At 44.9% G+C, this 21,475-nt stretch overlaps 1 protein-coding gene across 1 annotated transcript in view; it reads left to right on the plus strand.

Annotated features, from left to right (window-relative positions):
* DENND5A (DENN domain containing 5A) overlaps positions 1 to 21,059 on the plus strand; it is a 107,609-nt gene extending 86,550 nt beyond the window's left edge. The window contains exons 12-23 of the mRNA XM_027115431.1: positions 2,138 to 2,290; positions 7,074 to 7,158; positions 8,715 to 8,799; positions 9,592 to 9,720; positions 13,361 to 13,482; positions 14,650 to 14,795; positions 15,372 to 15,490; positions 15,883 to 16,064; positions 16,677 to 16,759; positions 17,257 to 17,380; positions 18,377 to 18,545; positions 20,040 to 21,059. Of these exons, the coding sequence (XP_026971232.1) occupies positions 2,138 to 2,290; positions 7,074 to 7,158; positions 8,715 to 8,799; positions 9,592 to 9,720; positions 13,361 to 13,482; positions 14,650 to 14,795; positions 15,372 to 15,490; positions 15,883 to 16,064; positions 16,677 to 16,759; positions 17,257 to 17,380; positions 18,377 to 18,545; positions 20,040 to 20,223 (1,581 nt within the window). The 3' untranslated portion in view covers positions 20,224 to 21,059. The remainder of the gene's footprint in view (positions 1 to 2,137; positions 2,291 to 7,073; positions 7,159 to 8,714; positions 8,800 to 9,591; positions 9,721 to 13,360; positions 13,483 to 14,649; positions 14,796 to 15,371; positions 15,491 to 15,882; positions 16,065 to 16,676; positions 16,760 to 17,256; positions 17,381 to 18,376; positions 18,546 to 20,039) is intronic.
* Positions 21,060 to 21,475: the final 416 nt, after the last annotated feature.

Here is a 21,475-nt window from a genome sequence, read left to right on the forward strand (position 1 = left end):
GGGCTTCCCTGGTGGCGCATGGGCTTAGTTGCTCCACGGCATGTGGGATCTCCCCGGACCGGGGCTCGAACCTGTGTCCCCTGCATCGGCAGGCGGACTCTCAACCACTGCGCCACCAGGGAAGCCCTGTATTCCTTTTTTCTTTTTCTTTTTTTGGCTGTGTTGGGTCTTCGTTGCTGCACACGGGCTTTCTTTAGTTGTGGCGAGGGGGCCTACTCTTTGTTGTGGTGCACGGGCTTCTCATTGCTGTGGCTTCTCTTGTTGTGGGGCACGGGCTCTAGGCGTGTGGGCTTCCCTGGTGGCGCAGTGGTTAAGAATCTGCCTGCCAATGCAGGGGACACAGGTTCGAGCCCCGGTCCGGGGAGATCCCACATGCCGTGGAGCAACTAAGCCCATGCGCCCCAATTACTGTGCCTGTGCTCTAGAGCCCACGAGCCACAACTGCTGAGCCCGTGTGCCACAACTGCTGAAGCCCAAGAGCCTAGAGTCCGCGCTCTGCAACAAGAAAAGCCAGTGCAATGAGAAGCCTGCACACTGCAACGAAGAGTGGCCCCCGCTCGCCACAACTAGAGAAAGCCTGCACACAGCAACAAAGACCCAATGCAGCCAAAAATAAATAAATAAAATAAATAAATTTTAAAAAGAAAATAACAACAAAAAAACCATACTGGCAAAACTAAACTACATTGTTTAGGGATACAAATATAGGTGTTAATCATTTCCTTGCATTTCTGTAGTTTTACTGTGTAAGTCAGAACAGTGATCACTTCTAGAGTGGGAAAGGTGATTGGAGAAGGCACATGGGATTCTTCAAAGGTATAGATGGGCGATGTTTTTTTTCTTAATCTCGTTGATGGTTATGATAGTCTAATAGTATACACTCACATACACACATATGTGTCTGTATATGAGATATATTTCACAATAAAAAATTAAAAATAGTAACACTGGAAAGAAATATGCCAAAGTGTTAAGAGTTGTTGCTTCTGCAGGGTAGAGTATGGGGTGATATTTTTCCTTGCTCTTTAGATTCTTTTTTTTTTTTATAAATTTATTTTATTGATTTTTATTTTTGGCTGTGTTGGGTCTTCGTTGCTGCGCGCGGGCTTTCTCTAGTTGCGGCGAGTGGGAGCTGCTCATCGTTGCGGTGCGCGGGCTTCTCATTGTGGTGGCCTCTCTTGTTGCGGAGCACGGGCTCTAGGCACACGGGCTTCGGTAGTTGTGTCACGTGGGCTCAGTAGTTGTGGCTTGTGGGCTCTTGAGCGCAGGCTCAGTAGTTGTGGCACACAGGCTTATTTTCTCCGTGACATGTGGGATCTTCTCAGACTGGGGCTGGAATCCGTGTCCCCTGCACTGGCAGGCGGATTCTTAACCACTGCGCCACCAGGGAAGCCCCTAGATTTTTATATGTCACAAATTTATAACATGATTAAATCTTCCTTAAGAACTTGGATTCAATATTCAGGCAGCTTTAGGTTCAAAGACCAGATTTGCTGCTGCTTTGCTGTGTGAATTTGGGCAAGTTACTTAAGTTCTCTGACCTCAATTTCCTTATCAGTAAATTGTGAAAAATAGTAATACTTCTCATAGAGTTATTAGGCTTAAATGAGATAATGTAATACTTAGTACAGTGCCTGGCACAAAGCTGCAATTATCATTATTCAGTGTGGTTTTTTGTTTTTGTTTTACAATGAGCACATGAAAAATTTTACCTAAAAGTAAATTATTCCTCCTCAACTTTTCATTCCCTTGATGGATACTTTAGATATATTTCTAGGATTAAATGCTGAAAGGTTTGTTTAATAGGGTCAGTTAAGCAGTCAGAATCAGAGAATATCAGAGATGAGCATGACCAAAGGGTTTTATTCAACTCTTTTCATCTCATAAATGTAAAAACTGAATCTAGAGTGATGAAATCACTTGCCCAGGGTCACATAGTGATTTCTGTGTTTTTATCTTCTTTGAAGAAGGCCCTCTACTATAACCTAACCTCAGTGGTGGAGAATAAATACACTCTTTATCTGTGGGTCTTACTCCCAGCCCAGCAGATATGCTGGGCAGTTGGCCACAACCCTCTCTAGTTGAATGTGATCTGGCTAACTGTGGGTGTCTAATCTTACCGACTGATTTCTTACAGACCAAGAGGATGCTGGTGGAGAAGATGGGCCGAGAGGCTGTGGAGCTAGGGCACGGGGAGGTGAACATCACAGGAGTGGAAGAGAACACCTTGATTGCCAGCCTTTGTGACCTCCTGGAAAGGATTTGGAGTCATGGGCTACAAGTGAAACAGGTAATGAATGTCTGGCCTCTCCCTGTTGAGCAGACTGTCTTCCTGTTTTTGCTTACTAGCTTTCCCACACTTTTCCAGCTGACTGGCTTTGAAGAATGGTGCATGGTGCTTTTGGAGTGAGACTTGAAATAGTTCAACAAATAAGTAAATAAATGTGACCCAAGCTATCTTCTTTAAAAATAAGCTTTATAAATCTGTGTATTTGTCAGACATTTTAAAAGTGGCATCTTTTTTCCTGCAAACAGAGCTGAAAGCCAGACTGATAGATCCTGTTTGGTAGCTGGTCCTAGTCTGGAGATAGAACACAAAAGAAAGAGAACTTGGAGCTCAGGAAGTACCAAATGTATTTTAAGGGTCCTTCACTATTTGTATTCCCAGTGGGAAAAGGTCTGTCATTAACATTTCTTTTATAATCAGATAGCTTAACCTTCTAAAGATTTGAGAGAATACCAAAAAAGTTGAGTAAGTTTGATTTTTACTGCTCAGTACCAAGAGAATCTCCTTATTTCAAAATACTGTACTTTGAATAACTAGGCAAGATGGACAGCTTACACTTTCATGCATTTTTAAATTTGAAAAGAACTTGAAAAGTTTTCAAAAGCAGTTTTATTATGGAAAAATTAGGAAATATATGTAAGTATCCAGCAAATATTTATTTAGGGCCTGCAGTGTGCCAGGCACTGTTGTAGGTACTTGAGATACCTCAGTGAACAAAGCAGACCAAGATCTCTGCCCTCCTGGAGTTTTCATTCTCATGGGCATAGAGACAATCTACCTCATCTGTCCTTCAAAACATTTTTCTGTACACGTATGCCCATGTACAGCTGTATATTTAAAAATCCAACAGAACTGCAATGAGATACCTTTTCACATCTACTAGGATAGGTAAAATAAAGAAGACAGACAATAACAAGAGTTAGTAAGGATGCAGAGAAATTGGAACCTTCAGATATTGCTGATGGGAATGTAAAGTGGTGCAGCCTCTTTGGAAAACAATCTGGCAATTCCTTGAAATGTTAGAGTTATCATATGACCCAGCAAGTCCACTCCTAGCTATGTACTCAAGGGAAAGGGAAACATGTCTATGTAAATATGTGTATGAAAATGTTCATATTCCTAGCAGCATTATTCCTAATAACCAAAAGTTGGAACAACCCAAATGTCCATAAGCTGGTGAATGGATAAACTGAATGTGGTATATTCATACAGTGGAATATTTTTCAGCAATAAAAGGAATGAAGTGTGGATACATGGTACAATATAGATGAAATTTGAAAACATACTAAGAGGAAGAAGTCAGTCACAGAAGACCACATAGTATATGATCTCATTTCTATAAAATGTCCAGAACAGGCAAATCCATAGATAGAAAGTAGGTTAGGGGTTGCCACAGGCTAGGGAGGGATAAGGAGTGACTGCTAATGGGTTTTTTGGGGTGGTAAAAATCACCTAAAATTAGGTAGTGGTGATGGTTGCACAACTCTGTGACTATACTGAAACAGATTTTTTTTTTTGGTACAGAACTTTGTACACTTTATAAGTATGAATTTTATGGTAATGTGAAGTATGTCTCAATAAAGCTGTTTTTAAAAAAAATCCAAATGGGATCATACTGTACGTAATGTTTTGGAACTTGTTTTTTCTTGCCTCAGAATATCTTTTCCATGTCCTTAACTAATTAGGTGATAGTATAGTAAGTGTTTAAGAGCTGAGACTATAAATCAGATAGTCCTGGGTTTAATTCCTGCTTTAAGTTTACGAAACTGAGCATGGTACCTAGCTTCTCTAAGCTTCTGTTTCCTCATGTGTATGATGGAATTTTAAAAGAACCACCTCTGTAGGATTCTTGTGAGGATTTGATAAGATAATTTGTGTAAAGCACTAAGCTCACAGCCTGGTATCTGGGAGTTTCTTTGTAAATGTTTGTGGTTATTCCTCTAAAATCTCAGTTTTAATTGTTTCCATTGTATAGATGTGCAGTACTTGAATCAATCCTTTATTATTGGTTGTTTGAGTTATTTCTGATTTTTCAGTATTACAAACAGCACTGTGATTATAGATTTTTTAAAATGTTAATTGTGTATCACATCCCTAAAATGTTGAGAGTCTTATAGTATAGTAGCAACACTGTGAGCTAAAACCTAACTTTCAGGATTGTTATGATAATTAGATGTAGTAAAAAAAAGTACCTGGCATGCGGTGGGTATGCAGCATATGACAGCTCTTATTATGCTGGGTTCTACATGAAGGATTTCTGTTTCTTTCCTTTTCTCTGTAATAAATGAGCAGAATATACATAATCATTTTATCATTTTCTTTGAAGTTTAGCAAGCCTGGCAATATAGTTGAGCTCCTTCGGTTTTTTGGTAAAACATATGCCTCTCAAAACTTCTTGATATTCTCCATAAAAGTCTTCAGGGAGTTAGTGAGGCATTAAAAAAATGATAATACCATATCATCATAGGTGTTTTAAACCTTGAGGCTTTGCAGCTATATCCTTAAAGAATTCCCATAGCTTGAGGAATTTCTTTTGGAGCCCATTTGATCCCCCTCTCAGTTTGGATAGACAGAGGCTACTTACTGGTGAGAAACCAGTAGAGAAATAGTGGGGGCTTTTCAATTGAGGTTACATTTTGTTCTTAGTCCTGCTTTTGGAGCTCTAAAAGTGAACCACTGACAGTGTCACAGAAGGAAGTGAGGGTCTGTGCCTGCTGGTAGGGATTGTTCAGTTGGGGACTGAAATCCCTGACTGTCTTTGTGGGGTTCCTACAGCATGTTCTCCTTAGGCCTCCATTTTGTTAGCCTGTGTTTAGACTACTTTTCTCCTGCTGAGACATTCTTCAGTTATGTTGCAGTCCAGGGATTATAACCTGGCTCCCTGGTCTCTTCCATCGTGTACCCGATTGCGATCAAATTCACTCTCAGAGGGTGATCTTATCACCCCACTCTGAATCAATCCTTTATTATTGGTTGTTTGAGTTATTTGATTTTTCTGATTTTTTGGCCACGTCACTGAGCAACTACCCATTTTCTGATTTTTGGGGCACGTTACTGAGCAACTACCCATAGTATCTGCTTAGAAAGCAGAGAGAAACCAAACCGCAGTTTTTGCTGCTGGCCTCCTAGGTTTTGTTATTAGCTGCCTGCAGGGCTGCCTGCCGCAAGTCCTCATAAAAACCTCTGTTATCCTCACCATTCTCTTTGGCTTTCGGTGACATTTTCTGAGGACATGGACTTTCTCCTTTAGTATATTTTCTGACAATTAAAGGTGAGGTTTGTTTTTTTCATACTGTTTTTGTAACTGCTGCCATTTGAGGACTGGTAAATGAAAAGGGGTTGTTTCTCATCTTTCATGCATGTGACATTCTTGGAGAATCTGGTGCTATATACTGTGTGGCCACGTTCCCAAATGGGTAGTGGGACTGTATTGAATCTTGCAATCCCAATCAGCCAGATCCTCAATATCCTCAGGGGGAAAATCTTGAGACCTTAAATCCTCACATTCATTCCAGAGAATAAAATTTTCTTCAGAAAATATAACTTCAGAAGTTAAATGCTCTCTTCCAGAAGCAGCCATATAGCATCATTATTAACAGCAATGGTTCTAATATTAGATATACTTAAGCTTGCCCAACACTCTACTTCCTAGCTGTGTGATCTTTTACAAGTTACTTAGTCTTTCTGATCCTCAATTTGCTCTTTTCTAAAGAAAATGGGGATAGAGGTACCTACCTTTTAGGACTGTTGAAAGCATTAAACAGAGTATTGTATTTTAAACATATAACATAGTGCTTAGTTCATAGAAAAATTCAAGACATGGTAGCTTCTGTGCTTATTATTACTCTTACTTTTATGAAATACAGAAACTAAGTGACTTATAAAATGATCATAATAAATCCTACTATTAAAACAAACTTATACTACATTTATATTATATCAACTATATAGGAACATTTACCATGAATCTGAAATAAAGTTTTTAATCCCATAACAAGGGTCACTGTGTACTGAAGGATGACTAGAAAGAGACAAAGCAGTTGCTGGGTGACCAGCTAGGCTTATTCACTATGTAGGCAAATTGCTTCCTTATGTCAGGCTTGAGAATGCTGTTCAGATTTGTGCCTTGGTAAAATGACAAATCACTGCGTGTCTCCAGCAGTTTAAACTGCAGCTTTTATATTTTCAAATGCCAAGGTTCTGCTGTGTCGACTATAGTATATCTCAGATTTGCAGTTAAGTACTGGCCTCCTTTCCTGCAGGCTTCTTCAAAGTACCTTCCACAGTAAATCCCCATCCTTGTGATGACTTACCCTCCCTAGGCTGCACTAAGGGCAGGAATGCCTTTAAATATTTTAGGAAATTCGGGAGCTGTCACAGAATCTTGTAGGCTCGGTATCCATTCCTCTGTGCAAAAGCCATCATGCACTACCCAAGCTGACCTTCAACCAACAGACCATTTAGAGATTGATAGGTTATTTGCTTTTTTCTTTCTTATCCACTGGTCCATTCCCAGGCTCTTTTTTGGCCACGTCCTTCCTATTCCCAGTGGGGGATCATTTCTTTTTCTGTTCCCTTCCATTCTTTATATTTCTCCTGGATTTTAGTAAGGGGATATATATTTGTATACATTGCATCTGGGTGTACATCGAGATAACAAATAGGACAGATACTTTTTAGCAAAAGCGCATATCTATATGTTCAAATTATCTCTGACTCTGCTCACTAGATGCCTTGCCCTTAGAAATCTAAACTGATAGATATTTCTCCCTTGCATTGGTTCCAGGGGAAATCAGCCTTGTGGTCCCACCTGTTACATTATCAGGAAAACCGGCAGAGAAAACTCACATCAGGAAACCTCAGTACCTCAGGTAAGATGGTCTCTGCACCATTGGCCAAACTCCCTCCACTTACTTTCCCATCCCCCACTGAAGTGATCATCTGTAGCAGACTGTTCCAGGTCAATGAAGTCTTTACTCTGTAATGTTTAAGCCACAGGGCTCTCTGAACCACAGAGCATGCCAAAACCATGGGGTTTGCTTTTATTATGTGTTTCTATACACTTGATCAGTGAGATAGAAGATTTATATCAGCAAGAGGCCAGTCTTAGAATAAATTAGGGTTTTAAATGAATTTGGATTGATACTGATGTCCTGTGTTTAGAGTGTTTTCAGAGTCTTTTGTTTTATTTCTCTGAGATGAACATTGAGATGATCTATCCTATCAGTTAAGAGAGCCTGTTTGTCAGTGTCCTGCCTTGGAACTGCTCAAAGTCAAGGCCTGGTGTGCATGATCCCTTCCATTTGCTTTCTGTTTATATTTAATAAAAATATCAGAGTTGGCAGGGACCCCAGAAATCATCTAGTCCAGCCCCCTTTTTTTACAAGAGGAGGAAACTGGGATCCAGAGAGGAATTTAATTTACTCAAGATCACACAGTGAATTGATAGAAGAGGCCAGATTAGGAGCCAGGCCTCTTGTCTCCTGGTCTACTGTTCTTTATAACATCCTGCAGTGTCCCTTCCAGGACAGTCTCCCTCCTTCCTTTTCTTCTTGGCAGCATCTCCCCTTCATACCATCCTTCATTCTCCTCTCTCTGCCAGGGAGTTTGTTTAACTTTCTTAGATGTTTTTGTCCTAATGGTAAAGATAAGTTTAAGTGGGGGCGAAAAGGTAGGCATATACTCAGTGTTGTCTTTGGCCTTGAATTAGTTGATCTCAGCTAGCACTGAACATGGGGAAAACAGTGGGCAAAAAACTAGGTACAAAAGCTCCCAAAGTAGCCTCATAAGGAGTTTTTTGTCCACTTTCTGAGTATGAGAGCAGAGTCTTCTCAGGAAAGCTGTAGAATTTATTGCCAAGGGATAAACTGTAGCCAAAAATTATCAGCAGGTGAATGATGAAGATACTAATTTTAAATGTTGGGCCAAACATGAGGATATAAAGGTGTTGTATCTAGAGGTCCTAAGCATTCTGGATCATGTTCTTTACATATTCCCTTGGCTCTTTTGTAGTCCATTTTGAGGCAAGAGCAGGACATGCGTAGTAGCTCCTAGTGGAAGCACTGCTTCCATGGATTATGATGAGAACACACTGGATTAGGAGCCAGAGGATCTGTGTTCCTTCCAGTCCTGACTTTGCCACTTGGTGATTGGGGCAAAGCAGCTAACCTCTCTGAATTTCAGTTTCCTCCTCTGTGATACCGTCCATGGCTATCTTATAAGTTGTTAGAGAATTAAGTGAGATAATATGCATAAAAGTATAAAATTTGATACCTGGTAGGTACTTAATATTCATGAAATGATTGATCAAAGTGTTACCAAAGTAACCCCAGCTTTTTTCTGTAGATATTTGTGATTTGAGATAAGAAGGGTAGTCAGCTATTTGGGTATACAGATCTCTTTGGACTTAACCAACTTTTTGTTCTAGGAATATTTCTTGATTCAGAACGGAGGAAGTCTGATGCCAGCTCAGTCATGCCTCCCCTGAGAATCTCCCTCATTCAGGATATGAGGTCAGTCTGGGCTCATTTGTAATAAGCCACTAAAATCCTGTTTTCAGTTGCTGCTTAGGTGTCCACTTTATTTATTTATTTATTTTTGGCTACGTTGGGTCTTCGTTGCTGTGCGCAGGCTTTCTCTAGTTGTGGCGAGCGGGGGCTACTCTTCGTTTTGGTGCGCTGGCTTCTCATTATGGTAGATTCTCTTGTTGCAGAGCACGGGCTCTAGGTGCATGGGCTTCCATAGTTGTGGCATGCAGGCTGAGTAGTTGTGGCGCACGGGCTTAGTTGCTCCACAGCATGTGGGACCTTCCCGGACCAGGGCTTGAACCTGTGTCCCCTGCATTGGCAGGTGGATTCTTAACCACTGCGCCACCAGGGAAGTCTGAGGTGTCCACTTTAAATAGCAGGGTCTCAGTGACCTGGGCTTCTACAGTGTCTCATTTAACCAGGAATCCCTCCTCATTGGTCCTGTGCTTCATGATGCATTTGTAGAGCTGTACAAGCAATTGTGTTTCCTGACATTTTTGGAGAATTACACCAGAGTATTTCAAGGCCTGAGACCTCTGGGGTTAGCCTTGCTTTTTAAGAGCTGTACTGGCTTCCTCCCAAGCCCCCCCAAATTATGCTGAGTCTATCTGGCAAAGTTACATGGAAGCTCAGGATTTAGAGAACAAGAGAGATGGACTCTCTCAGGATGCAGTAGGGCTTCCTGGCCAGGCTTCCTTTGGTGTTACAGGGGAGGTATTGATAGTGAGTTCATCTCCCACCCTATCCTCCGCTCCCCTTTTCCCATTCCCCCTTCAGGCACATCCAGAACATTGGGGAAATCAAGACTGATGTGGGAAAAGCCAGAGCATGGGTGCGACTGTCCATGGAAAAAAAGTTACTTTCCAGACACCTGAAGCAGCTTCTCTCAGACCATGAGCTCACCAAGTAAGGCCACTCCACTTGGAGTATAACCAGCTCCTGGGAATGGTGGGAGGGATTGGAAACCCCCTTGGGAAGGGAAGGGTATTCAGTATATCATTACTGCTGAATTCAGCTAAACTCAAATTGCATATGAAGGTTTTGCAGCATTTCTTCTTTTTTTCTTTTCTTTGTAGAACACTGTTGTACACTTACACTGCAATATTTTTTATATTTTCCTGTAGATGAATTAACTCTTTTGGCGCTGCTTAACACAGCACATTTGTTTTAGTAGGAACATTCAGACATAATCAGTTGACTTCATGCTCTCTAACTTAGTTCTTTTTTTTTTTTTTTTTTTTTCCTAACTTAGTTCTAAAGGCCTGGATTCTTCGGGCCTCTAGCCACAACCACTCCAGGAAGCAGTGGTCCTCCCTTTTGGCTGTTGGTTTCTCTTCTGGGACTTACTCTGGTTTATCCAGGCTCTTTCAGCCATTGGTCAACCAATGAGCTCTTGCTGTGCTCTACCTTGGATCAGTTCCCGTAAAGAAGATGGGAGGACTTTTCTTGTTTTGGTGATATATTCTTCCTGAAGTTTTTGGTGATGTAACATTTCTTCTTCTCTTTCTTTATCTGTAGAAGAATAATTCTGTTATATCTGTTCTCCCTACCTTCTTGATCTATATCCCCACCCCCCCCAAATAGCTTTCTTACAGACGTAGTGAGAAGGATGGAATCCTCATTGGATACCTCAGAGTTTTGGGGGGGTCCTCCTCTCCTTGTGGCACTCAAGTGATCTGTATACCTGTTGGGCATAGGGCATTTTCTTGGTCTCTTTCCTGTCTTGAGGAGGAAAGGATTGGAGAATTAAAAAGAAACTTCTAAGATATACCCTATATCTTTTGTTCTCTCCTGAGCCTAGGCCAGCCCAGAGTAACCAGGTCCTTGCTCTTCCTCACTCCTAGGAACCACTAAATCTACAGTTCCCTTCTCTTGATTTTATATCCTTTGCATTCATTCCATACCCTAGTTACTAGAGCAGGAGTGGGGAGGAAGGCTGTCTCCCTTCTCTGCCTCTCAATTACCACCTCTCTGTCTTTTCCTATATATAATATGTTTGGTTCTTTCTTCATTGGCAAGCCTATTGGGCATTTTTCTTTTTGGCATTTCCTTGGGCATCTTTTCATGGTATCCTTTATTATGTGACTTCCCTGTGGACAATAAAGCAGAGAAGTGGACCTTGGGGAAATTTTGTGTAAGTGAATTGATTAAACCTGAAGAATCTGTTTTTATTTAAAGTGAAAATGTAATTTTTTAGACTTTATTGTGTGTTTAAACCACAGCAAGAAACCAGTTTCAAAGTCTTGATAGATTAGAGAGCTCACTTTGAGAGGTTACAAAATAACAACTCTTAAAGTGCTTACATTTGATTCCCTTTAGTGGTGAAAAGGTTTAGGAATAATATTTGAAGATTGGAAGGACAACTAAAAGAGAACAAGTGAACGTTTAAGCCTGGAGTTTGGAAGGGAATTGTTTGTATACCAGATTCTAGAGGACAGTTGTGTGTCCTGGGAAAATCTGTGGCTGTGTGGGCACTAGGGGCTGACAGGGCAGAAGTGATTCCTGTTGGCCGGTGTGGGCATCGTCTGTCAGGAGATGCTGCAAGTTGGCAGGAGGACATGGCAGAGAGGTAGCCAAGAGGGAGTCAAGCCCAGGATCTTTATGAAGGTCTAGGGCAGTGGATAGGTCTAGGGCCTGTGAACTTAAGGGCCTAGGCAGGAGCAAACAGGGCACAGACTTTGGTGAGGAGACTAATTTTGGTTTCTTTAAACTGTAGCCCTGATAGAGGACAAAAGCTTAGAATTTACTCCAGTGAGTATAAAATGAGAGTTTTGCTGCCACAGATTGCGTTTTGGGTGGGATATAGGGAGAGAGAAAGGTGTACTTCATCAAAACCTACCTACTACTCCATCCTACCCTCTCTCACCTTTCTCCTAAGTTTGCTTAAAGCTCTAGCCACATCAAACCCCTCACACTTCTCAGGATGTGTTCAGCCCTTTCAGGGCCTAGTCAGAAGTCTTCTTTGCCAGAGTTTGCCTAGACTACCCAGAGACTTAGTCCATTCCTCCTCCAGGCACCCATAGCATTTGTTACAGTATTTGTTCATTCCTTTTTTTTTTTTTTTTTTTACCACTGGTGGTCTGTGTTATCATTATCCATTTGTTTTCCACTTATTAAAATTTGCTTTCATTGGAGGCATGAACCATGTACCTCTCCCAATACTCCTTCTCCCTACCTCGGTTCACACTTTGGAGTTCGTGTGACTCCTTGCTTAACTTTACCTCCCACATATACATTTCAGGTCCTTAGCCGCTGTTCCATCTGTCTCCTTATTTACTTCCACTCCCTAGGTTTCATCCTCATGCCCCTTTCACCCTTCAGCTGTACTAAATTCAAATTTCTTGAAGTTGGTTATGGCTTTCCCTTTACTTCTAAGAAACATATTACTTATAGGGCAGATTACAAACTCTTTAGCCTGAATATTTAGGGCCTGCCTTCGTTTTACCCTAGCCATACTTTTCAGTCTCATTGCTAACTGATCACTTCTCTGAGCCCTCAACTCTAGCCAAACTGGCTTTTATACCCTGTCCTTCTCCTTCTTCTACAACCCCTGTCTAAATTTGTGCCGTCCTTCAGGCCCTCCTGTTCTAGGACCATCGAAGCTTCTGGGTCTTTAAATTCCCAGAGAGTGCCTTTCATTGGCAACTCATTATGTCTTATACTGTGGCCTTTATCAGATTTATTCATCTAGACTGTATGTGAGGATAGGTGCTTCCCTCTCCAGCACCTGCACAGAGTAGGTTTTGGTTGGTGAATTTTCCTACCTTATAAACTGTCTAGGTAGAACCTCACAGGTCTACTGAATCCCATACCTCTCTGGCATGGTGACTGCAGTCTGGGCAGGCAGGACAGGGACCTTCCTTTGTTCTCTGTGTGTTTCTTGTGCTGGGGGCCTGTGCGTTTGGCTCTCTGTGTCCCTGCTACTTGGGGAAGGTACCATTGCTGTGCAGGCCCAGAGGCCTGCAGTGTCAGGCAGAGGGGTTGGCCTTTGATGAGTGAGCAGTGGATGAGGGGTGGGGATGGGAGGAAATTTGAAAAGAGGGGAAGGACATCGTCTACACAGCTCTTCGTTGCCTATGACCTGGATCATTCCATTCCTTGCCTCTGAAGCTGTCCTCAGCTTACATTCATGTTCAGAGCAGTGTTCTGACTTGTGGATCTCAGGTCTGCTGAGGGTCAGAGACTAGCTCTGGTAACAACCTCCTGCTGTTGCTACTCCTACACCATACACTGGGGTGTATGGGCCCTATAGAAGCCCTCAGGTTAGGAAAGAAGATCCCATGACGTCTGACACTTTACATTATAGTAACGTCAACTCTTGGACACAGGTGGAGTTTGGTTTTTGTTGTTCCTGCTGTAGCTAAAGCCACTTTCCCTCTAGCCTTCAGTTGGAGTAGCTGGCTTTGTTCCTTTTTTCGGTGGCCCTAAAGAGCTTGAGGCTTGACTCACATTCTTCCCTTAGCTGTGTCCTTCCAGAACTGAATAATTCTAGCCTCTTATCCCTCCTTTTGTCTGGGAGACTGATGTATTGCCTCTTCTCCGACAGAAAGTTGTACAAGCGCTATGCCTTCCTGCGCAGTGATGATGAGAAGGAGCAGTTCCTCTATCACCTCCTCTCTTTCAATGCCGTCGATTACTTCTGCTTCACCAATGTCTTCACAACTATCCGTGAGTAGCCCTGTGCTCCCCACTAGCCTTCCCAATGCCAGTCTTCATGAGCCTGTCTGAGGCTAACTTACTGTCCCCTTTTTAAAGAAAGATTATCACTTGTACTTTCTTCTGTGGGGAGAGGTGTACTTGCCCTCCTTGGAGGTTGTATTTTCTCTCAGGCTTCTTACTCTTGGTCTGGACTAGGGAGCTGAGCGCTTTTGGCCATTGTGTTGTTACTGTGGTCCTGGGTGCTGGGGGCCTAAGGTGGAGTGGGGTGTCGGGGGTGAAGTTCACTGCCCTCCCTGCACACCTGTAAAGAAACCTCCCTCTTGTTTTGGGCTGAGAGAGTCATTCAGCATTACAGAAAGTTTCAGAGTAGCCCCCAGGGAACAACAACTCTTCCTGAAGTAGCAGAAAAAACTCCAGATGGCAGTGGGAGGTTTGGGTCCAGGCCCTGTTCTGCCCTAACTCATTATGGATCTGTGAGCAGTGTCTACTCCTGCAGTGGGGCTTGGTCTCCCTATTTGCAGAGCGAGGAAGAGGGTTTAAAATGGTCTAAGGAAGGCCCTTGGAGCCTCAACTTTCTTTGGTGCTAGGATGCTTTGTTTGGTGGGGGGTGGTCTGAATTTGCCCCATGACTAGTTGTTTGGCCAGTGACTCAGCAGCTTCAGCAGTGGTGGACTCTTGTTCTATATGACACCCATCCTCCCTCTCAGAGAAAAGGGTTGTAGGCTTCAGTGGAAGCAGCACTGGACTGGAATATAGGAGACCTGGGGGAAACTATTTCCCTCTCAGTTCCTCAGAAAAGGCATTGTGATACCTGCCTGGCCTCTCTGGAGATTGTTATTAGAGTCCTTGAGATGATAGATAGAAAAGTGCTCTGAAAAGCAATTCAGTGCAGTGTTGAGTTAGTGATATTGTTTAAGGAACAGGTTTACTTAGCTCTGAGCTTGCAGATGGGCTTGGATTTGGATGTTTGGGTGATAACCCTGGGAGGAGTGAGATTGAGGGGAAGATTGGCTAATATTCTAAGCCAGCCAGAGACTGGGTCCTCAGGACCTGCTGCTCCAGGCTATGTACCAGGAACCCCAATCATGCCAGCACACCTGGGGCAGGTCAGGGCCCTCTCAGGTACGGGAGGGATTCCCGATCCCCTCCAATGCCTTTGTGGCTTCCCCTAAACAGTGATTCCTTACCACATCCTGATCGTACCGAGCAAGAAGCTGGGGGGCTCCATGTTCACCGCCAACCCATGGATCTGCATCTCGGGAGAACTGGGTGAGACACAGATCCTGCAGATTCCCAGGAATGTGTTAGAGATGACCTTCGAGGTACGTGTTATCTGGTGACCACAGCCCCAGGCTCTATGGGTATCTGAGTTTCAACAGCTACTTTGGGAAGCTTTCTCCAGCGTTTTAGAGGCCTTGCTCTATGCAGTGTTACGCTTCAGCACAGCTGACCTGTCAAGATGATCAGAGGCCAGAGCCAAGGGTTGACCTGAGGACGGGGGAACCTGCCCTGTCTAAGTGGTTTCTGGCTGGAAGGCACCCATCTGGACTTGCATACCTCCTTGTCCATGGTGTATTGAAAAACCCCCAAGAATTCTTTCAGCTGCTGAGCCCAAATGTTCACAGAGAGCTCAGACTGCTCTGCCATTTCCAGAGCCTTCTGCTCCCAGGTCCTAGTCTTCCTCCAGGTAGTGTCTCTTTCTTTCTTGGCATCGTGCCTCATGAGGTAGTACTATACTGCCAGCTTTGGCAGTAGGTGGAGCCATGAGCTCTGCCCCTGCAGATACTGGGGGGCCACGTTGCAGGGAGCCAGTCAGATGTGTGCCTCTGAGGAGTGTGGCGCTTTTCTTCTGTTTTCTTGACCTACCCCATCTTCTTTGTTTGGCTGTTCTCTCACAGTACCAGAACTTGGGGAAGCTCACTACGGTGCAGATAGGCCATGATAACTCTGGGCTGTATGCCAAATGGCTTGTTGAGTATGTGATGGTCAGGAATGAGATCACCGGACATACCTACAAGTAAGTGTTCCCTCAGCTATGCCCAGAGACAGTGGGGCTAGGTGTACCACCAGGGGCTGTGTTTGATGCTTGGGTATGTGGGGTTCTCAGGGAGACCTTTTAGGTTGTGATAGGCGGAGGCAACTTCCTGTTTGGCTCTGCCTCATGCCCTGAAAAGAAATAGAAGGAGGGCTTTACAAGTGAAGGTGTATGACATCGCTGTGCACAGGTTCCAGGCCACCTGTCACTCGGGTGGCTTCCCTGATGCCGCACGGTGGGATGAGGAGCAGGGCCTTGAGGATCCCCAGCCCGGTTTCAGAGCCTGTCCTCAGGGATTGGCTTTTTGATGGCCTTTGCTGATCAGGGACGCTGAAGGAGCTGGCAGTTCTGACAGGCTATTGCCTGACCCTCAGGTTCCCGTGTGGCCGGTGGTTGGGGAAGGGCATGGATGACGGAAGCCTGGAGCGGGTCCTAGTCGGGGACCTGCTCACATCCCAGCCTGAGGTGGACGAGAGACCATGCCGGACCCCGCCCCTGCAGCAGTCTCCCAGCGTCATCCGGAGGCTCGTTACCATTTCACCCAACAGCAAGCCCAGTAAGTGGGAGATGGGGCCAGGCCCTCATGTTGCCCTGCCTGGGGAATGGGCAGATTTCTGGAAGTACTGATAAGGGAGCCCAGATTCCCCGCAGCCTGTGCAGCTGCCTCAGGAACCACCTCTGCCGACAAAGACAAAGCAGCCCCAGGCATTTGTCACCCTCCTCTCATGAATCAGTTGTGGGGGGTTGGCACTCTTGTTAGAGGACTGGAAGGAGAGGGGAGAGCTCCTGGATCCTGGCCTGGGTCCTCTGTGCCATTTGTATGTGCCCCTATAGAGGAGACGGGTTTACTTTCTGCCCTTCCCCTTCCTGGTTCCTGAGCTTTACTGTCAAGTCTTGGCACTCTTTTGGTTGCCAAAAGTTCCAGAGCAAAGTGGAGAAGAAACTTGACCAGCATCTTCTGGAGACAGAACTCTAAGATCCTAGCTTTTGCTTTTTGTCCCAAGATTTTAGGAAGAGCTAGCTCAGCAAAGTTGGGTGGGCAAGAGCCACTCTTCCCAGGGTCCAAGCTGCCCTACCTCTCCCGTGGGTCTTCTTATGTCCTCAGTCTTTTGCTCAGTCAACTAAGTACTGTTAACCTGAGACTGGATATCTGCTTGATTTTTATCAGAGCTGAACACTGGGCAGATCCAGGAGTCCATCGGTGAGGCAGTCAATGGCATCGTGAAGCACTTCCATAAGCCTGAGAAAGAGGTGAGCCTCCCTGCCCTCCAACCCAGGGCCTTATATTGAGTAAGAGAGAATAATCTTGTTCCAGGCCCATGTGCTGTGGACAGCCCAGCACACGGAGTGTGTGCCTCAGTTAGTTTGAGATTCAGCAGATTCCTTTCTCTGGGGGCCTGTGCCTAGGGTTGCCCTGTTTTCCTTACTCACTGACAACCCAGCAGAGTCCCTGGGTCTCCAATGGACAGTGTATTTCTGTCCTCTTCTGAAATTGTCTGGGTCTCCCTGAACATTGGCCACATGGGCTTTGTCCCCTGCTGGGGGCCCAGAACCATCATCTGTTCATTCAATAGCTATTTACTGAGAACTGCTCTAAGTCAGGCCCTGCCAGGTGCTGGGGAGACTAGACAAGGTCCCTGCATGTCTTTTGCTGCCCTCCCAGGTGTGGGCAGTGGGCTGGGGATGCAGTGGTGGGAGGGCATCTTGGCTGAGGCAAGCCTGGCATTCTCTCCTGTTTCCTTATATAGCGAGGTAGTCTTACGCTGTTGCTTTGTGGAGAATGTGGCCTTGTCTCGGCCCTGGAACAGGCTTTCCAGCATGGATTTAAATCACCGCGGCTCTTCAAAAATGTCTTCATTTGGGATTTCTTGGGTGAGTTGGGCTAGGGTGTGAGGGTGGGAAAAGCATGCAGAGACATGGGGGAATCATCAGCATAATGTGGGTGCTGACCACTGGGGTCTGAGGTACAGAAGCCAAATCAGGTGACTCTCAGGTTAGATGTGTTTGTTTGCCCTGGCTTTTCTCGGAGGTAATAACAGAAGCCCTCCCACCCTTCGCCCCTCATCTCCTGAGAATTGGACAGGAAGGGTTCTTTCCAGGCATCTGTCATATATAATACAGGCTTAGTCATGACTCCTCACACTTCCTGCTCGTAGGTCCAAAAGACCAGTTGCATTGGAGTCCAAGCCCTGTGTTACACCCCCTTGGAGAATTTGATGCAAGAAGCTTCTCCCTCAAGAGTTTTGTTGAGAAAGGACCATCTTTATATCAAGGGCCACATAAAGAAATTTAAAATACAGAGATAGGGAACATAAGGATCATTTTTTTAAATTTTTTTTTTAAAGTACCAATTGTTTTAATTTATTCAAAGTGAAAATAAATATCCATATGGAACATTTTATAAAGTAAATGGTTTCAAAATAAAACATAAAGACAAAATGGCCAGTTAAACCATACTATCAAAGTGAATGAAACACAAATTTTCAAATTTTCAAAAATTTTCAAATTTTTCAAACTAAATATACATAGTCTCTCTCATATTCAGTTGAAGATGCAGTGTTGAACGTTGGTCAGTCATGTGTGATTTTTAGGAGGCCTTTAGAATTGAAGTCTGAGACCACAACTAACAAAAAGCAAGCACTTGGCTGCTTCACAGCAGGATGCAGCTTCCTCTTTCTCAGCAGAATTCCAGACATTCATAAGGATCATTCTGAAATGTGACCAGTGGCCTCAGAGCACTCATGTTATTCCTACTAAGTTACTTGTGTTGACACGGAGGTAGGCCTGTGGCAAGTGGCCTACAGGACAGTCAGGGACAGGTCGGTTTTGAGAGCCTTTGTCACTGGCAGGCTTGTCTCCTCTTCACAGAAAAAGCACAAACCTATTACGAGACTTTGGAGCAGAATGAACTTGTTCCTGAGGAAAACTGGCATACGAGGGCCCGGAACTTCTGCCGTTTTGTCACTGCGATCAACAATAATCCCCGGAACATTGGCAAGGATGGCAAGTTTCAGATGCTGGTGTGCTTGGGAGCCAGGTACTGCAGCCTCATGGCCCAGTGTGCACACAGCCAGCCCTGAAGGTGGTGCTGGAGGCCCAGTGTGGTGCGGGGGTGGGGAGTGGCTAATGGCCAGGTGCCCTTGGGCAGGTGAGGCCTTGGTAGAGGCCCTTACTTTTCTTCATGTGCCACGCGTGTGTGTGTGTGTGCGTGTGAGAGAGAGGGGTAGGGTGGGGATGAAAGTGTGTGTGTAACTGGGGAGGAGGGGCCACATTTTGATGCGAAGGAATAAAACTGTCTCCCTGACAAAATTTGAAGTAGAGGGTATATATCTAGTAATTTCTTTAACAAACATTTGAATGTGCCAGGCCTCATGGAAAGTGTGGGAATAGAGCTGAATAAAATACGGTCTCTACCATTTAGAAGTTCACCTGTCCTGATTATTTAGTACAAGGCAGAAGTTTGGGAGAGTTCAAAAAAGTACGCATTCGTAACGTTTGCTGAAAATGTGGAGGAGAAGGATCAGAGGAGGCTCAGGGAGTAGGTGGTATTTGAGGTGAGCCTTAACGGGAGGGTAGGCGTGAGGAGGGAGCTTGAAGCAGACAGAACTAACAGAGAGGCCCTAAAGGAAGCAAAGCATGTGGGGTCAGGAAATAACAGGTGGAATGTGGGAAGGAAACACTTTAAGGGATAGGGGCCATGAGGAGCTGGGACAGAGTTGATTTTTAATCAGGGGACTGAAATGATAGTGGTTTGATATCATGGATGGTATTCATGGGCAAAATTGTTAGGGGTTATTCCAGTGGGTCAGGTGAGAGCACGAAGCCCAGATAAACAAGGCAGTTTTTATTTAGGCCGTGCAAGGGAGGGAGTTAGCATAGTGGTTAAAAACAGATTCAGGAACCAGATTCACCAGGTTCACATCACAGATCAGCCACTTACTAGCTGTGTGCTCTTGGACAAGCTGCTTAACCTCCATCAACCTCACTTTCTTCATCTGTAAAGTGGGGATAATAATAGCACCGATAGCACCTACCTCACATCATGGGGTTGTCATGAAGGTTAAATCTCTTATAATGGTGGCTGGCACATGCTGAGTGCTCTGTGGATGTCAGCTTGCAGTGTTATTCCTGGTGGTGGTCGCTGTGGGGAGGAGCGACGATCTAGGAGAGATTGGCTGTTGAGATGGAGGAAGTGCTGCTGACAGGACATGGTGTCTTGTTGGTGGGGTTGTCTGGGGGGCTAGAGGGGGAGGCGGAGCAGGCCTTCTGGCAGATGACAGGGCCTGTTTGGGTCAGGTTGGGTTGGCATCCCTAGGGCTCGGTAGCCCACAGTGGGGGCCTTTTAAAGCTGTGTAAGACATCTTCGCCAAGTGCCCTTAGGGGAGGGAAAGGGGGCTGCGGGGAGATACCTGCTTCTCCAGCTTCAGACTTTGTTCAGGGTGTGATGGAGCAGGTTTCTCCCTTGGGCTTTCGCTAACCGTGTCCCTTCCCTTTCCCTTCTGACGCATCTGGACTGATCCTTCCCTGCCAGAGATCACCTCCTGCACCACTGGATCGCCCTGCTGGCTGACTGCCCCATCACCGCACACATGTATGAGGATGTGGCGCTGATCAAAGACCACACACTTGTCAATTCCTTGATCCGCGTGCTGCAGACACTGCAGGAGTTCAACATCACGCTGGAGACATCCCTGGTCAAGGGCATCGACATCTGACTTCCCAGCACCAGCTAGCAGCAGGACCCAGAGACTCGCCTGTAGCTCTCCCCCCTTCTTCCCAAAGGGACCTACGCGAGTTGTGCAGGAGATGAGAGGAGATGTACACTCACTGTAAAAAGAAAAGTAGAGGATTTTTGGAATAAATAATCTATTTTAGAGTTTATTTGCCGATTTGCTTTTTACACACTTTCATGTGAAAGAGTGATAGGGAGAGGGAGACGAGGTTGGTGCCGCTTATTTTGAAGCTGGTGCCCTCCCTCGCCGTGGCCGCGCGCTGGAGCCTGCGGCCTCCCTGGACTGAGCCTGCGGCACGTGCGGGGCAGTTCTGCTTCCTCGTCCCCGCCGCGTTAACGAGGCCATTCCACATTGTTTTTAAACTGATGTTTTCTATATTAACATTATTATGGATATTTGGCTTTCACGGGCCACATACAGGTGTGCTGAGCAGGAAGCCCCAAGCTCCAATCAAAGGGGTTTTTAGTAGTGCCTCTACAAGCACTGATGAGTCAGCTCCATGTCTTTTCTTTTTTTTGTCAGTATTATTTGGGAAGGAGACATGCCAGGATGTATTGTCGTGCAGAAAATCAGTTTCCTCTTGGCACACAGTTGCACAGAAGTAAACATAAGCACGTTTTAACAGGTTTTCCTTTTCTTTCTTTTATGTATTATTTATTTAACCCTCCATTGTGTGTTTTAAGTCTTTTTCTTTTTTCTAAGGAAAGAAAAAGCTGTCACAGTCTAACTGGCTATGTTATCATTGTTAAATTTATGTTATTTTGCGACTTAGAAACCAGCTGCAGTATGGCCCACTTAATAAAACACCTGAAACAGAACTGTGTGGGTCCCTGACTTTCATGGGGTATTGCGAGGAGTGGGTAGTAGAGGGTGCAGCTGGGTCTGTCTGAGAGAACCAGGCTGTAGCGTCACCTCCCAGGCCAGGACTGCCCAGAGGGCCTTGTGTGTCCTGGGTCCTACCCACTGCGGCACCAGGAGCTTTCCTGGCTGTTTGAGAGGGATGCATCCCAGGGTTAATTTCCCACTACCCAGAGGAGGAGGCTGAGGCAGAGAGGGGAAAAGACCTGGCCAAGGTTGCAAAAGTTGTCACTTGACCGAGACGGGATGGGCCATTTCTTGAAGGGTAAGAAAAACCAGGTGTGGGAACACGGCACAGGAGACCCTGTCTGCCCTCGGGAAGGAAAGCTTTTTCTTGAGAGAAGATTTGCTTTTTCCCAGGATGGCAGGTGATAGA

Source organism: Aethalodelphis obliquidens, unplaced genomic scaffold (genome assembly GCF_003676395.1).
Source record: "Aethalodelphis obliquidens isolate GAN/ISIS:26980383/991018 unplaced genomic scaffold, ASM367639v1 scaffold14, whole genome shotgun sequence".
Taxonomy (NCBI): Eukaryota; Metazoa; Chordata; class Mammalia; order Artiodactyla; family Delphinidae; genus Aethalodelphis; species Aethalodelphis obliquidens.